The sequence below is a fragment of the Silurus aristotelis genome, assembly GCF_946808225.1.
Source record: "Silurus aristotelis genome assembly, chromosome: 23".
Lineage (NCBI taxonomy): Eukaryota > Metazoa > Chordata > Actinopteri > Siluriformes > Siluridae > Silurus > Silurus aristotelis.
Window position 1 is genome coordinate 1828492 of NC_139596.1, and position 17225 is coordinate 1845716.

General features: G+C 45.4%; 1 protein-coding gene across 32 annotated transcripts in view; it reads right to left on the minus strand.

Annotated features, from left to right (window-relative positions):
- Positions 1-17225, minus strand: part of arvcfb (ARVCF delta catenin family member b) — a 112032-nt gene that overhangs the window by 28167 nt on the left and 66640 nt on the right. For all 32 annotated transcript variants that reach the window (XM_083526485.1, XM_083526483.1, XM_083526489.1 and 29 more), the window contains 3 exons: positions 12722-12880; positions 10056-10648; positions 2666-3156 (listed from right to left, as the gene is read on the minus strand). In XM_083526485.1, coding sequence (XP_083382611.1) covers positions 2666-3156; positions 10056-10648; positions 12722-12847 — 1210 coding nt within the window. In that variant the 5' untranslated portion in view covers positions 12848-12880. The remainder of the gene's footprint in view (positions 1-2665; positions 3157-10055; positions 10649-12721; positions 12881-17225) is intronic.

Sequence of the window (17225 nt, forward strand, 5' to 3'; positions counted from 1 at the left end):
GTGTGTGTGTGCATTTGAAGCGTTATTGGGTTTGCCTTTTCCTGCTCGGCAACGCAGCCTCCGAGCTAATTCAATTCCGCAAGGAGCAAAAGACATGCTGCCCTTCTGGGCCGTTTAGTACAGGTGCTGCTACAGCCCAGACTGAGTGGAGGTGACAGAGCGAACGGATGACAGGAGGGTTAAAAATGGAGGGGGGAAAAAGGCATTCTTTAAAAATTCCACCCCTCATTCCGCCCTTCTGACCACAATTGAGAAGACGGACAAGGTGGAAAGAAGGATCTAATACAACACATGGCAAGGAACATCTTTAGGTTCCTGATGTTTTCTCAAGCCTACAGGGTTTTACACACCAGAGCTGGTCATATTGCAACTTTTAGGAACCTTTAATGTGGTATTTTCCAACAAGGGAAAAAAAAGTAGACCAGACCATTCTGAGAGGGAACAGTGGGCTGCTGAGGTTTTTTACTGAATTGAATGAAAACTCGTTCTATTTTCAAAACCCTGCAATTATTTTTAATTGTGCTGCATCATGCCCAGTTCCTTTCACCGATTGCACATTATAAACGGGGTTGTGTTTTCTTAGGGGCCTCGCCAGCTTCAACCAAATGGGTTTTTGGGGGTCTGTTGGCCAAGGACCCTCCCATTTGTTGCTATTTTTAGTCGTGACTGAAAGGCCCACTGCGCTGTAAAAGTAATCATCGCAGCTGGGGCACCGTCACCCTTTTCTGTCTTTCTGACCTCAGCAAGGCGCGGGAATCCCACGCCCTCTCTGTGATCACTGATATCAGAAGCAGAAACAGTTTCCTAGCGGTGCGTTCATTTTAACGAGACATAACGGTAGCCACTGGTGTACCGACAGATCCACGATTATTATGCTGGGAAAAGAAATAATGATGCAAGTTTGTCTTGCCTTTTCCAAGTAACCTCCCTTTTTTTTTTTTTTTTTTTTTTTACATTTTACTTTATGTTCAAAGTACTAACAAGGCAAATACAGCTCCTTGGTGCTGTGAAGAACTGAGAGAACATTGCTATGGTCATTGATCAAGCTTGTTCCCACACTGGTCACTTTGGGGGAAGTGTAAATGAAAATGGGCTAAGGTAAAACATTGGTGAAATCCTGTAGGCCACCCAGGCTAACGTGACCCCTGTAGTTCTGGGGTTTATCGTGGCTGCTATAAGCCTCTCTGCTGGATTTTCAGGACTCCTGCAAACGCATGCCAGGTAAAACCTGGTAAGTGGATTAAAGCATTAGCTGGAAGGGGACAAAACCCTATTGTACTCTCCAAGGGCCATTTAGCAAAACACCAGGAGACTTAACACTGCCAGCCAGCCTGAACACCTGATCCAGGATTAAGGCATCGGTCTGAAAAAACTGGCATCGCATCAGTGTGCACACTTAAAAAAAAAATTGATTGAAGGAGGTTTAAATCCGACTTTGGTGAGTGGACAGCATGTTCTACCCCCCAATTAACAGGTTCTGATTTGAGAATTAAATTAGTAAATCTGATCTAGAATTGGTACACTAGTTCCAATTTCCTGCTAATATTTCAGGCTCTGGAACATGTACATCCGTAAGACTGATCCGGAATCAAAAAAGTATCTCTTAGTATTCCAGGGGTTGAGCCACATGCTTGTGCATGACTAACCATCTTCTTGTAGGCCACAATCTGCACAATGTGTTCTGCAGAGCTGATCCAGAGTCAGTCCATCAACCCAAAATAACTTTTTGGTACACAGAACCCAAATTACTGACTTCGAGGCTACCAGACTCTAGACAAAAGTGCTAACAAAGACTGATCCTGAATCAGTACAGCACTTCAAATATCTTTTTCTATGACAGATTCGAGAAGTCATGCTCAGACAGACAGATCATCAATCTGTACCTTAGAATCAAAATTCCTTCTCTTGAAATTTGAAAAAAAAATGGACCACTATAGCCATCACAACACAGTCTGGACATGTTCTGGACATGGTGCTTATTTACCCTGATTCAGAACCAGTATATAACAGTACATACCAGCCTCAAAATATCTTCTGGTAGATCAGTCCAGTCTCTCGACCAGACAGCCTTTAAGACTGGACCAAACTATCCATCACCCACCACACGGGAAACCGGTAGAAGTCACTCTCTCACTCTATCACACTGCACCAGAATGCAGCAGGTTTTATGAATAAATCATGAATTCTGGAGACTTCCCCAGGGACTGTAGATTTGCTGTATCTCAGAAATAGCTGAGATGTGGGACAAGTCTCAGTTATTGCTTCGTAAATACCCCCGGATAAAGAAAAGTCGTGATGGCTTTTGCCCTTAACTGAGCACAACTTTTGCAAAATAAGGACAAAAAAACTATTAGCGGGCTAAAGCAGGATGCGTTAGCTCCAATCTACTCTTGTTAATGGAACAATGGTGCTTTCAGAGTAAAATCTGTTATTCCTTCTAGGTGTTGCATGGCTAGTAATTTCCAGTCAGACATTACTATTTTAATGGCGCGAAAAATGCTCTATAATACACACTGCAGCAAAGGGTACAAAAAACGTTTCCATCTTCTGTGATCTTAAAGGATACACTGTGAACAGTGAAAGTAAACAAGTCTGTGTAAAAAATGGGCTAAATAATATTTAACCGAAAGAATCGATTGTGAAAGTCAAAAGTATAGAGCGATACCTGTGACAAGTTCGCGGACCTCTGCGTCGCCGCTTTTCCTGAGCAGCCGAACGAGGGCGGGGATTCCGTCACAGCTCCTAATGGCCGCCTTGTTTTCATTGTCCTTCCCGAAGGAGAGGTTGCGCAGAGCTCCACAAGCTTTGCGCTGCACTTCGCCCTTGGGGTGCTCTAGCAAGGCCACCAGGGCAGGGATGCCGTTCAGCTGGCGCACAGCCTTCTTTACCGCATCGTTTTCGTAGCACAGGTGCTGCAGGTAGGCGGCAGCATTTGCCTTGACCGGATCGAGAGGGTGGCCCAGCATGGCAATGACCTCAGGGAGGTCCGGGTCACGCCAGCAGCGGGGGTCCTGGCGGGCCATGGCGGCTTCAAGGCCGCCGTCCAGGCTGGCCGTGCTGCCCCGCTCGGGCTGTGCGAGTGGGGCAGGGTACATGCCAGGAGCGTAGCGTTGCTGCTCATCAATCAGCTCAGACTCTATGGGGTCATCGTAGCCTCTGTTTAGGGTCAGAGAAAGAGAGTGGGTTGGTTTGTTTTTAACCTTAACAATGTTTGTGACATGATACTGTATTATGAACACCGATCAGGCATAACTTTATGACCACCGATCAAGCATAACATTATAGCTACCCGCATAATATTTTGTTGGTCCCCCATTAGATGCCAAAAAGTCCTGACCCACTGAGTATTAACTGCTTTAACTTCTTCAGCAATTTGAGCAACAGGAGCTCATCTGTTGGATCAGACCACACGGGCCAACCTTCGCTCCCCACCTGCATCAATGAGCCTTGGCAGCCCATGACCCTGTCACTAGTTTACCAATGTTCATTCTTTGGGCCACATTTGAAACTGCAGACCATGAACATGCCACAAGAGCTGTTTTGGAGATGCTCTGACCCAGTCGTCTAGCTATAATTAATTTTGCACTGGTCATACTCACTCGTAACGCTTGCCCATTTTTCCTGCTTCTAACACATGATATTTAAGGACAAAATGTTCACTTGCTGCCTAATATATCCCACTAACAGGCCATGCTGAGATAATCAGTGTTATTCACTTTACCACTCATAATGTTATAATGCCATAATGTTATGCCTGATCTGTGTATTATGTTATCTGAGGTAATAAACTGCACAGTAAACAGCAAGACCGAAAAAGCTCTTATTTTATTATAAAGACTGATACGTTAACAGGACACTGAGGTCACTGGCAGATCATTCCCCTGAGAACCAGAAGACGAGTGAACAAAATGATTAGGAGTGCTGTGGGAAAAGCAGAAATAGCTCCTTTCAATGGCAGACAGATTGTCTGAGGAGATGAGCTGCAAGCTGAGATGGATACGGGGAAGGAAATAGGTTTAAGTGGAACAGTCAGAGTGATTCTGAGAGAGTGATGGAAAAGACTAAACATGGTGATGGAGAGCAAACAGAGTCAGGTGTGCCATTAGCGTGAATGGCTATTAACCACGCTGTGAAAGGAGCAGCCAGCAGAGCAGGGCGTGGTGATGACAGGAACAGCTGCCACTTCTTTCTTAATAGACTGTGCCAGAGAGCTGGAGAGAGAAGAACATGATAGCAATGGAAGGCTAGGGAAGCCGGCGGTACAGTTTAACCCATAGGCTCTCATATTACCCAGCTACGTCTTCATGATGTAATGTTAATTCCAGCCCTGGATTCTGTAATGGTCATTCTGGATCACTGGGATGACTCAGAATTTTCATTTATTCTCTGGTCAGATGGTTTAATCCAATTTGAGACAGAATTCAATCCAGTCCTACAGCAGAGCAGGTTAATGGTCATACTCACCTTCTTTACCTTGACCTCTGGTAATCCCAACCTTCACACAAAACTCTCAAGAGAGATTTCCTCTCCAGCGCCAAAGCATGAACTAGGAGACCCAAACCTTGTCCAGCACGACAATGCCCCTGTGCAAAGATCTGCTTTCCACAGTTTGAAAGTGTGTTGAAGATCTAGATAGTCCTGCTATAGAGCGCTGACCTCAACCCTATTGAACACCATTGGGATTAATTGGAAAGCTGAATGCTTTTCTCCTGATTTTACTTATGCCTTTGTGGCTGAATGAAATCTCCCATATCTCCACAAAATCTTGTGGAGCATCTTCACAGGATGGAAGTTATTCTAACAGCAAATGGGGACCTAATGTGGAACGGGATGTTTAATCAACTGATTTTCAATCTGATTAGCATGTTATTTCCTGCACGCTTCAATCTAAAGCTACTACTGTTTCTAAAAAAAATATATAAAAATAGAGAGGAAACGCCCATAAACATAAACAGAACACGGTCATCTTCTTGGAAAGTCTCTCAATTGGCTACTGATCAACACAACGACGTCACCAGGGTCATACCGGATAATCAGAAGGACCTGATCTCGTGAGAGTCACTCAGTAAAGTCGTTACTTCGTGATGCGGTAAATTAATAATGAACTAAATGAATGGGGGGCGTTTTCCTTTTCTTTTTTTCTTTTTTAGCTGAAAATGTGTTTCGGGGCTCAACACCAGCCCATGCTGAGATCTGAAGCAGGAAAAATTGGGGATGTAATTACAGCAGTGTGCCGCTGTGAGCCTGCGGTATGCTCAAGTACGGCCGAGTACTTTTATAAAGCGTGTCCTCACAAGTTCATTAAAAACCAGAGTTCCCTTTACCAGTGTGTGTGTGTGTGTGTGTGGGCTGATCCGGGGTCTGTGTGGAATATAGCATTGTGGATGCTTTTGTAATGCTACATAGTAGCTCTTTGTGTTTATGGGAGTCTATTTGGAGGTCTTTTTTTGCGGTATATACATTATATAATTCTATAATTACAGCTCTGTGCTTTAATAGAGCCATCGTTCGTTAAAAGTGGAGCTGCACTGGCTTTTAGAAAAAAAAACTAAACATCTGGATTAGATTGGATTTATCTGCTTGTATCGTACTCGCACGTGGTTTTAATAGAGTACACTAACAGGGAGACCGCCGATTAGCCCGAGCAAAAGCAAAAGGCAGTCAAGCAAAAGCATCTTGGGAGAAATTGCTCTGTATGTGTATGTAGAGAGTTCTGGAAAAGAAATTTACAGATTTATATGGCAGTCAAGCAAAAGCAGGCAGAATCCTTGTCATGTTCTCTCTCTCTCTGTGTGTGTGTGTGTGTGTGTGTGTGTGTGTGTGTGTGTGTGTGTGTGTGTGTGTGTGTGTGTGTGTGTGTGTGTGTGTGTGTGTGTAAAAGCTAAAATAATTCTGTCAGAGCGAGTGAACTCAGCCGGGGAGGTTGTTTGTGAGTGATGTGACTGTCCAGGATATAATAGAAAGAGTCTTGATAACTGATGTCATTGTCATAACCACTTCAGCCCCCTCCCCCCCAAACACACACACACACACACACACACACACACACACAATGGAAATTGAAATTCCTGCCAGCTCAGCTGCTTGGTGTGAGTGACAGGAATGTGAGGATTTGCATTCACACCGGAGCCGTGTGTATTCCCAGGACACTAACAACACTGACACTAGGACCCTGCCTGATTACAGAAGCGTCGGTGGATACCAGTAATTGAATGTTTCATTATTAACCCGGTCACAAGAAATCAATCCTTATAAGGTAAAACTCAGCGAGGAATGAAGCGCTTTAGGAATCTTTCCATCTCCCACGCTGAGGCGATCGCCCCGAAGAGAAAGACTATGGTAACTCAGCACCGAGCTGAAAAACAATTTGAAACCCGGGCAGGTGCTGATGCTCCGGTGGAGGAGTGGAACATTTGAGGAGAGGAGTGGAGTGAGTGAAGGGTTGGAGGAATGGAGGATTAGAAGAGTGGAGGATGGGAGGAGAATTGGAAGAGTGGAGGATTGTAGAAGTGGAGAATTGAAGGAATGAAGAAGTGGAAGATTGGAGGAGTGGAGGAGTAGAGGATTGGAAGAGTGGAGTATTATAGGAGTGGAGAATAGGGGTAGTGAAGAAGTAGAAGAGTGGAGGGGTGGAGAATTAGAGGAGTAAAGGATTGGAGAAGTGAAGAATTGGTGGAATAGAGGATTGGAGGAGTGAAGGATTGGAGAAGTGGAGGATTGGAAGAGTTTAGAATGGGAGGAGTGGAGAATTGGAGAATTGGAAGAGTGGAGATGTAAAGTATTGGAGGAGTGGAGGATTGGAAAAGTGGAGGATTGGAAGAGTAGAGAATTGAAGGAGTGGAAGGGTAGAGGACTGGAGGAGTGTAAGAGTGGAGGGGTAAAGGATTGGAGAATTGGAGGATTGGAAGATTGGAGGATTTGAAGAGTAGAGAATTGGAGGAGTGAAATGGTAGAGGATTGGAGGAGTGGAAGAGAGGAGGGGTAAAGGATTGGAGAATTGGAGGAGTGGGGGAATTGGAGGAGTTGAAGGGTAGAGGTTTGGAGAAGTGGAGGAAAGCACACTTGTAATGTAATCGCATGCCCCTGTAACTCCTCACTGTATAGACTGTAAATGTATCTGATCACATGACACACATCAGTAAAAAAACTTTCTTTTGGCTTCTCCCGTTAGGGGTCGCCACAGCGGATCCTCCGCACGTTTTTGATTTGGCACATGTTTTACGCTGGATGCCCTTCCTAACGCAACCCTCCGCAATTTATCCGGGCTTGGGACCGGCACAGAGAGTGGCTGGGGTTTGTTTGATACACACATCAGTGCCAAGCGGAAAAAAGGAGGAGGCCTGGAGAGGGATTGTCCCTAGTGGTCGTCTCCATAGCAACCTGGTAGTAAAAGCAGGAGTACAAGTGGTCATCCAGAAAGAGAGAGAGAGAGAGAGAGAGAGAGAGAGAGAGAGAGAGAGAGAGAGAGAGAGAATGAGTAGATGAAGTGCAGGGTTGGATTCAGGTGGATTATCAGGTTATATTGGTTTTCTCCTTAGGATGTCTCATGTCTCCAGTGTCTCCATTCAGTCTGCAATTTCCTCTGGTGTTATTCAGTGTCCAGTTCTATTCAGCGCTGTGAAGTGCCCAATACCCAATGTCCTGCACCCTGTGCTGTATCGGGGGCAGCAGAATGAGGAGCGTCAAATAAATAAGATTAAACCAGGGCAGATTTTATAAAACACGAGCCACGTTCATCGTGTCCTGTTTTGTCCTTCAGCGTTTATATTTCCCTCCGTCCACCTTCTTCTGAGGATGAAATCTCTTCATTTCTCAAGCAGTTAGGTCTGACTGTGATCATTAAGTGCGTGTATCTCTGTTCCCTCTGCCTCGATGAACTATTTCAACTCATCAGAAGATGTGGAGCGTGAATGCTAATTACGTGGGGTACAGAACCGAGGTGCTGCACACAAACACAATTAACCACGAACAATAACGGACGTTTCGAAAGCCACACCAGACGGTTTACAGGAACGATGTATGAGGAATCATTTACATTCAAACTTTCTTTTCATTGCTCTCCAAGTAAGAGGGGCATGTCTCCAGTGTCTCGAATATGCCTTGTGTCTCCAGAGTCTACAGTATTTTGTGTGTCTCTGGTGTGTCCATTATATCATGTGTTTCCAGTGTCTGCAGTGCCCCCAGCAGGTATGTCTCTTGTCTTAAGTGTCTCCTGTTCCAGTGCGTCTGCAGTCTCTCCAATATGCCTTGTCTCTCTTGTGTGCCGCCAGTGTGTCCATTATGTCATGTGTCTGCAGCGTTTATAGTTTGTCTCTTATTTCCAGCGTCTGCATTTTCTCTAGCAGTAGTCTAGTAGTTTCTCTCGTGCCTCCACTGTCTCACTGTCTGTGTCTCGTGTCTCCACTGTGTCCATTATTTCATGTGCCTCCAGTTTCCCCAGTATGTCTCTGGTCTCCAGTGTCTCCTGTTCCAGTGTGTTTGCAGTGTTTTTACGATGTCTCGAGCATCCACTGTTTCTTGTATCTCAAGTGTGTCTAGCAACTCCAGTGTTTGAACCGTCTCTCACTTACTCACCAGTAAAGGCCATTAATCAATCACGTGTGAGTTCAGGGCAGATAGCGTCGTGTTTAGTCACAGTTTAAAAAAAAACGTCTGAAAGGAATCGCATTTTCGCAGTCCTCCTCCCGTGGTAGAGGTCATGTGATGGTGGAAAGCGGGCGGGAGATGGTTTCTGATTGCAGGTACGGTGGATAACAAGCATTTGCACCGCCATTTAGATGCCTCCTAATTCAAGCAGACCCTAATGAGGGGAAATTGTATGAAGTGAAGCGAGCCGAGAGAGTGTGTGTGTGGGAGAAATGCTGCTCGCGTAGTGTCAGTAATGGATTAAACACACTCCACCTGTCGCTCGCAGACTCGAGTGTATCGGGATGATTTTGGTGGTAAACGTCTCAATTTTCCCCCTGAGTGTAATTGACGGGTTTCTGGGCCTACCACGCGCTAAGCCGTAATTAGGACGCCCCGATCTCCTCATGCGCAACGCGGCATGTTATTAACGAGACACCATGGAGACGAGAACGAAACACGATAAAATGATCAGGTAAAAAAAAAATCTGGACTTTGTGTCCTTTTTAACAAATATGCATTACGCATATAATAGTCATATCTAGCAAATGATACAATAACTAAATTGGTGTGTGTTTCTCTCTGAAGGCTCTCTGGCTCCGCCCATGCTGCCGCTTGTACTTACACGAGCACATGCTCACTCGCCAGCAGCCTTTACGCAATCCCCCCCCCCCCCCCCCCCACGTGCTGTCATCACACTGAGCATCTGCTCACGAGCGTGTAAGTTGTAAGATGATGTCCCTCAGCCACACAAACAGATGGTTTTTCCTTAACTACCCACATTCCTCGTCTCTCCCTGTTTTCCTTGAGGAGACGACGGCGACCGAGTTACGCTCGAGTATCTTCAGCTACACATCTTGGGCTACACATCTTACGTGTGAACACAAGCTCCTTTCACAGTGAAAGAGAACATCATCATACAGATGTAAAGCGCATGGCTCTGCATGGATGCGACTTGCCATGAAAGGCGATACTGAGATCAGACTCAGATTAGACCCTAATCATTATGCAGCGATTCCAAGATTAGACTCAAAATAGGCCATAAACATAGTGCTGAGATACAGAGACCTTATTTATCCTGCAATAAAACTAAGATCAGACTCAGATTAGACCTTATTTATCCTGCAGCAAAACAGTGATCAGACTCAGAGAAATTAATCATAGTGTGCTAAAATCAGACTCAGAATAGACCTTAATCATCCTGCAGTGGTACCAAGATCAGTCTCAGATTAGACCCTAATCAACCAGCAGTGATACAAAGATCAGTGTCAGATTAGACCCTAATTATCCTGTTTTGATTCTGAAATTAGACTCTAGTTATTTTTTTTAATAAAACTAATAAAGATATAAGGCCAAACACATAGCATCCGGAGAATAAAGAAAGATAACAGTATGATATTGCGCAGATCAGACTGAGATCAGACCCTTACCTGATGCGAGGCCCGTTGCGCAGAGGCTCTCTGATAACGCGTGCGGCGCCAGGCAGTGTGCGGCGGCTGGCGGTGGAGTAGTCGGGCTCCAGCTCGTATGGTTCTTCGTCATCTGGGCCCAGGCTGCGCCGGTCGTCCTCCAGTCCGTACGGCTCGGGCTGGAAGCGCTCGGGCTGCGAGCGATTAAGGTCCATGGTGCTGCTGCCTCCCACGGGTACCTGTGGCTGGGCCATGTGTCCGTAGTCGTCCCTCCGGATGGGAAGGGTGTAGCTGTTTTCCATGCGGTAGGCGTAGGGCCGGTAGGGCCGGTAGTTGAGGCCCCGGGAGAGGCTGCCATAATTGTCACAAACGTCTCCGTAGGCATCATGCGGGCTGTAATACGAGTCGCCGTAGTTACTGTGGTTGTAGGAGCGCGTGAGCGTGGACGTGGCCTGAGGTGTGACGAAGCGCTCGCCGTTCTTCATGAAGCGACGGTCGATGGAGTCGGTGTAGCTGCCCAGGGGTGAGGAACCGTCAGCAATAGGCAGACCATCGGGACCTAGCGGCATCTGGCGCACGGTGCGGGTCGTTACCGTCTTCACCATCTTGGTCACCTGGGGGAGCAAACAAACGAAAAAAATTTTAAGAATAAATAATATTTTTAGAATGTCATGTGGTTTAGAAGCAACTACTTCTGTAATCAAACCTCAGAATCCCACAGCAGGGCATTGTGGGAGTTTCGGCTCCTCACGGCCAGCGTCGATATTCTACTGAAGTTCGCATTCTAACGAGTACGACGTCAAAGTGCTCTCTGATCTAACCGAGGTTTGTTTTTTTTCCTTAACATGGCTGTGAGTGAACGCAACGCTACATGCCGCCTGTCTGGGTTGTAAATCATTCATGTTTTCACTGAAGCGTGAGGATCACAGCGTAGCGCAGGACTGAGGTTCGAAAACTCCGGCCTATTAGATGAGTCACTCGCAAAGCGAAGAAGGAAAAAAAATAAATAAATAAAAAAAATAAAAATAAAAGGGCACTCGAAAACAGGTCCGGACAAACTAATCATATTACTGCAGTGTTTTCTCGGGACCATCAATCTGCCTGTAGGCTCAGACGTCAATAAATGACCAAACAACCAAACACTATAATAGGCAGGGCCTGAACATGGATCGACCAATCACGTCCCGGTATCGATCCCAAGCCATGCTTATATGCCCGCTAATCAATTTCCATAGCACTCAAAAATGCCACAAATATACAGATTTTTCATGTAAAACGAGAAGAACCGCCCTGGTGTTCCAGTGCTCGGTGCCAATTCAGAGACCAATTTGCAGCCCAGTAAACTCCACCGCCGGTAATTAGCTATTTTGTTCGGGGCTATAAATTTATCTTGGGGATTAATGAGGCTGATGGAAATGAATCACTAGCTGAGGGCGTTTCGTGTCTAGCAAACCGTTAGTAAACGCTCGATACGCTGGTGGGAATAAAAAAGAAAAAAGGAAAAAAAACGCTGGCGCTGAACAATCAACTACGCCATCAACTCGTTCTCTTTTATTAGCGCTCGAACCTGTAGCACGTTGGACACACGTTATCGCGCTTCCTGACTGCGAGAAACCTGGGAAATCAAGGCGCTCGCTTCATTTCATGATTGTTTTGGCCCATTTTCAGCTCATCTTAGCAAGGCCTCGTCCAACTTCCGGCCTGCACTGAAGGCTAAAAGGATACAAAACAGCTTTAAAAAAAAAAAAAGATAAAAGAGCTGATAACATTCTGCTTCAAATTCATAAAAAAAAAAAAAAAAAAAAAAAAAAAAAGACATGCTAACTAAATGTCTCCTTACGCGAAATGTCACTGTATCGTTAGGAGAATGAGCAGTAACTATAGAAACGGTAATGTGTTCACCCGAGCGCATTAATAAAAACCCGTGAAATGCAACTGTACTACAGTCAGAGTAAATAAATCAACACCTTCCTGGGCCAATCAGAAGCCGCCAGCTCTGTGCCATTTACCAGGAAACCTTGCTGCAGTTTTCCGAGGACTGAATTATAATCATTCCAAATTTGAACAGAGAGAAGCCTGAAATGTGTGTATTGACGCGTGTGTGTGTGTGTGTGTGTGATATATAAGCACCCTGCGGGAGTGGAGGTGAGATGGAGGTGACTGCTTGCCGGATTGCTGATCCATGCTGCGATTTCGCACCAGCGTCGAGTGGCTATGAGCTACGGACCGAACGCTTCTGTAAGGGTCGACTTAAATTTTTGTATCCCGTCCGCTGATTTGTCAGATTTTCCACAAACGAGCAGAGGAGAAAAGCGGGCGTGCTGAAGCGGAACGGGTAAAGTTTGATCGCAGGGAGTCCAGCAAAATGCAGACGTATTTTCGTATGAATCTTATTTAAATCTGGCCAATAATTACGCCCAAGCTGTCTTTGGTGCTTGGACCCCTAAATTGTGTAGGTTGTGAATTCCATTACTCTTTTACAAAATGATCAATTCACGGACCCCTGGTTAAGCTTCATGTGCCCAGAGGGATCCCTGGACTCTGGAAGCTAGAAACGCTGGGTGAATGTCTTGGCATTATGAATGTCGGGGTTAACATCACAGAACATAGGACAGGACGCTTGAGGATGCAGGATGCTTGAGAAAAGGAATGTATATATTTGTGTGTGTGTGTTGGTGTGTGTGTACTTTGGTCTCCGTGCGGCGCGTTGTTCCGTCTTCTGACGTCACCACTGAGACGTGTGAAGTGGGCGTTCCGGGGTCCTCCTCGATAGTGACCGTCTCCTCCACCACCTCCTGCGGCTCCTGCATCATGGCAAGAGACGTCTGGTTGCTGGGACTCTGCTCCTGTCAAACAAAGATCGGAGGTCATTAGGATGAGGAAACCAGAGTCAAACTTAGTTCCTCATTAGAGCTTCAGAGAAAGATATGGGATGAGCACAATACCCGGGTGAGGATGCACGTGAATGGAACAAAAAAAATAAATAAATAAACACCTGAAATTAGACATTTATTGATTGAACAGTTTTCGTTATCGACCACGAAAAGAAAATCTGCCTGAGTAAATTTTTCACTGAAGCTGCTCGGGGGTGTGGAGACAATCCTGAGCTGAAGTGCCTCCCACTACCACTCGAGTGCTTTCCGCTTTCTAAAAGCGACACCGTTCGCTAATGACGCTTTGATTAACTGGCGAGAAAACCAGGTTCGTGGGTGTAGATTTGAATACCGTTTGCTGTTTATTTGCTACGCGGCCAGGCAACACAGAGCATCTGTATGACGGGTGCAGGTGTCAAAGCCACCTCCGCGCTCGCTGGAGGGGTCGAGAGTCGGGCCGATCGGGCTGTGGGAGGTGTTAGTGGAAAACCGTGTTCATTTCTCACCATTGGATTGTGTGTAATAGAAGGAGAAGGCCTGTCAGTCTGAATAACAGCGTCTGACACCACGGCTCTTTTACGCTACACTGCCTGCGGCGGGTCACGCTCATGACCAGGTGATACCTCGTGGCACCAAATTCTCCACTGGATCCTACATTATAGGTCCAGCAGATATCTTCTCAATCGGAAATATATTTTGCACACAAAATTGTTCAAAGATAACTGATAACTGTTAACAACCTGATGCTTAAAACCAGCTACAATTGAAACTACCCATGACCACCAAAACGCCCAAAACAGCAGAGAGATAAAGGCAGTGAGACGTCGATCCGGATTGCGGGCTTTGTACAGCGCATTTGTACTGAAATGCACATGTCGATTGCACGGAATCGATGACTTTCTGTCAGTGCCAACGTTTTTACGACAGTCTAGCGATATCGATTCTTTTGCGTTTTTTTGTACAGCTAAAATAATTTCTCTCAAAAGAAGAAAATCCTGATAAAGACAGCATATCGAGGGAGTGAATGAATGAAGGATGTTAGGAATCTATTCATGAATAAATAAATTGAATGGATAAATAATCGATCTTGCGTGTTCCTTAAATGCAGACGTTTGTTAAAGTGTGCTGAAATAAGTAGAACAGCTTTGAAAATTAAATATTAAATGTAAAAAAAAAAAATCAAACATCAGCATCAAACCCACTGGAACACCATCAGCTGCCCCTCTTTAATATAGATACTTTTCCATATCTTTAACACCACACAACGAAGTCTGTATAGCAAGTATGTGTGACACAACCCGTACTGGTCATAACTCATAACTGGTGCACATTGGCTCTGTCCAGATGATTAACACAAGTACACAAAGTGAGGGGGGGGGGGATGTGGGAGAACACTCTCTAATGGTCTCCATTCATCATTTCCTCATCAGTGTCTAATGATTTTAGAAACCATCAGAGCAAATCCCATTAGGAACCTGACCCACTGATCATCTCTGAGGCGCACTTATACAGCGGTACTATGTCACAGATACACCATCAGCATATCGAGGCATTTAGTGAGATATATTTTTATCATTACTATTAGAACTTCGTCAGCAATTGATTCTCATTCCATGGTTATTTTGAATGCTCTGTATAATTGTTTGTGTTTGAGTCTGAAAGCTTATTATCCTGCAAATCGTTTTATATGGACATTAAAAGACCCAGTTTTCCAGTAACAGACGCTTTTCTGGAAACAATGTTGGCAGCAGGGGCACACAAAAGGCTTGATGTGAATCGAATAAGCCGGAGCTGTGCTGCTTTTTACCATCCTATTCAGTGGATTGAGCTCGCTGGAAACGGAATGTTCGGAACGAATGAACAGAGGGAACGCTGACGGGCATGCCGATGACAGACCCGACAGTGCTGCGGAATGCCGAGTACTGATTGGTTAGAAGGTGTTGAGGTACACACCGATCAGGCGTAACATCATGACATTGTGAGTGGTGAAGCGAATAACACTGATTATCTCTTCATCATGGCACCTGTTTGTAGGTGGGATTTTTTTACTAGGCAGCAAATAAACATTTTATCAAACAATTAGCGAGCGTAAGGAGTTTGAAAAGGGACAAATTTTGATGCATAGACGACTGGGTCAGAACATCTCCATAACAGCAGCTCTTGTGGGATCTTCCCGGTCTGCAGTGGTCAGGATCTATCGAAAGTAGTCCAAGGAAGAAACAGTGGTGAACCGGCGACAGGGTCGTGGGCAGCCGAGGATCATTGATGCACGTGGGGAGTGAAGGTTGGACCGTGTGGTCCGATCTATCAGACGAGCTCCTGCAGCACAAACTGCTGAAGACGTTAAGGCTGGTAATGGTCAAGAGGTCAGGATTGTTTTGGCAGCAATAAGGGTACAGCACAATATTAGGCAGGTGGCCATAAAGTTATGCCTGGTCAGTGTATATCATTGTTCTCTGTGGAATTGCTCGTCCGCACCGAAGATGCTCCGTATCCAACAAACTAAAACACCACTGTAGGCTGGGAATTGGTTTGTTTTTTCCCCCCCAATGGCATGATATTTTGAGCCGGATAACCTAGCAGGAAATGTAGACCCTGTGGAACCAAAACGAGATGCACTTTACTGAGATCGAGGCGGGAGAAGGCTTAAAGAAAACGAGAAGAGAGCGGTCAGACAGCCAGCCCGGACTGGAATGAGGATTAGATCAAAACCGATGCTTCATGCTCCACAGACTTTGTGACTGATCCGCTCAGCAGGGGGAAAGGATAACTCCAAACACACACCACACATCATACACACACAGAGCACAGCGGCCAATTCCACACACAGACCTGACATTTTAGACCCGATACTGTGTCTCTATAAAGTGTCTGATACATTACACTTGGTGTCGCAATGATTTGACCTCGGACCTGTACAACAACATTAGCGCTGTATAAAAGCCTAGGTAATGTGTGTGTGTGTGTGTGTGTTTGTGTGTGTACTTGTGCAATTCTTTAAGTCTCTGAGCCACCAGATTTCTGCATTCCATGCTCCTGCAGTCTCTGCATTCTCGATTTGAGGAGCTATGGGCCTCGTCTTAAACACACGGATGGAGGGCCCCATGCTGGGCAGAAAAGGGTGCACAAGAGGCTCCTTCCACACAGCAATATGACCAAGCAAAAGGGAAAAAGGAAAAAAAGAGAAAAAAGAAAGTGCTCCCCACTTGGGGGGGAATGGAGTGTTTCCTAGCAACGGCTCAGAGAATGGATTCTCGTATAACAAACACCAGAGGGGTGAAAAGCTCCTCCGACAGCCCACCAGTGACAAAATATCTCATCAACACACTAACCATACTTACAAAGCTGAGTTTTCGAGTGTGTACAGTCAAGTTAAAGAGGTCAAATGAAAGAGGTCCAGGATATACCCCTAGATTTATACCCCAGGGCTCTCTTATACGATTGGCTGGAAAGGTGTCGAAAAAAGGACATGGGCTATAATACCTTATCGTTTCTATAGTGACTGATTATTCACAGCCAATCGAACAATGGACACTCTTTTAAAAAGGAAGGTGAAAATAAGGGTTGATATGGAAAATGTTTTCAGTCAGTATGAAAGTTCTTGACAAACGAGCACAGGAACTAACTTGGGACTAACCTGATAAATTAGTAAAGATGTACAAGTCCCCCCCCCCCAACACACACCCACACGCATTACTGTTGCCATAGCAACAATAAGTGGCTGCCTATAACCAGCTCCTATCCATTCTAATGTGTAATTCACGGGTTGACAAGCTTTCTGCTGTCAGGATGTTTTCAGAAAGCCCAGAAGTTGTTGTTCTCCCTCTACAGCACTTTCAGAGGCAGAAAAAAATAGATGGTACAAACATCTTACAGGACATTGAGAAGTTCGTCAGCATGACATCCTCTACTTAACGTTTGAGACGATCTTCCTTAGATTCGTGCTACAAAATAGAGGAAAAAGGAAACGCTGGGAGAATGATCTGCACTTCTTTGTCTTGCCTGAAGGTCAGAACCCAGTGTGATGGATTTGCTCCTCTTCCTAAGGTGGTATTCACCTTAAATCACCTGAGCAGCAGTAAATCACTGCACTGTGGATAAAGGGATTTTCGAGCCGGGCCACAGGCCAGAGATCATTACTGGGCTTTTATGCAATTAATCCCCTCGCAAAGACGGTCTGGGTAACCTGGGGTCATCCAATTTAGCCACAGTCCCTTCTGTTCGACCTTCTGCTCTGCCAACTCGACCAGGTGAGATTAGCAAAGCTAACACGCTCTGGCCTCTCGCGCGCTCCACTGCCAGCTTGACAAATTATTCC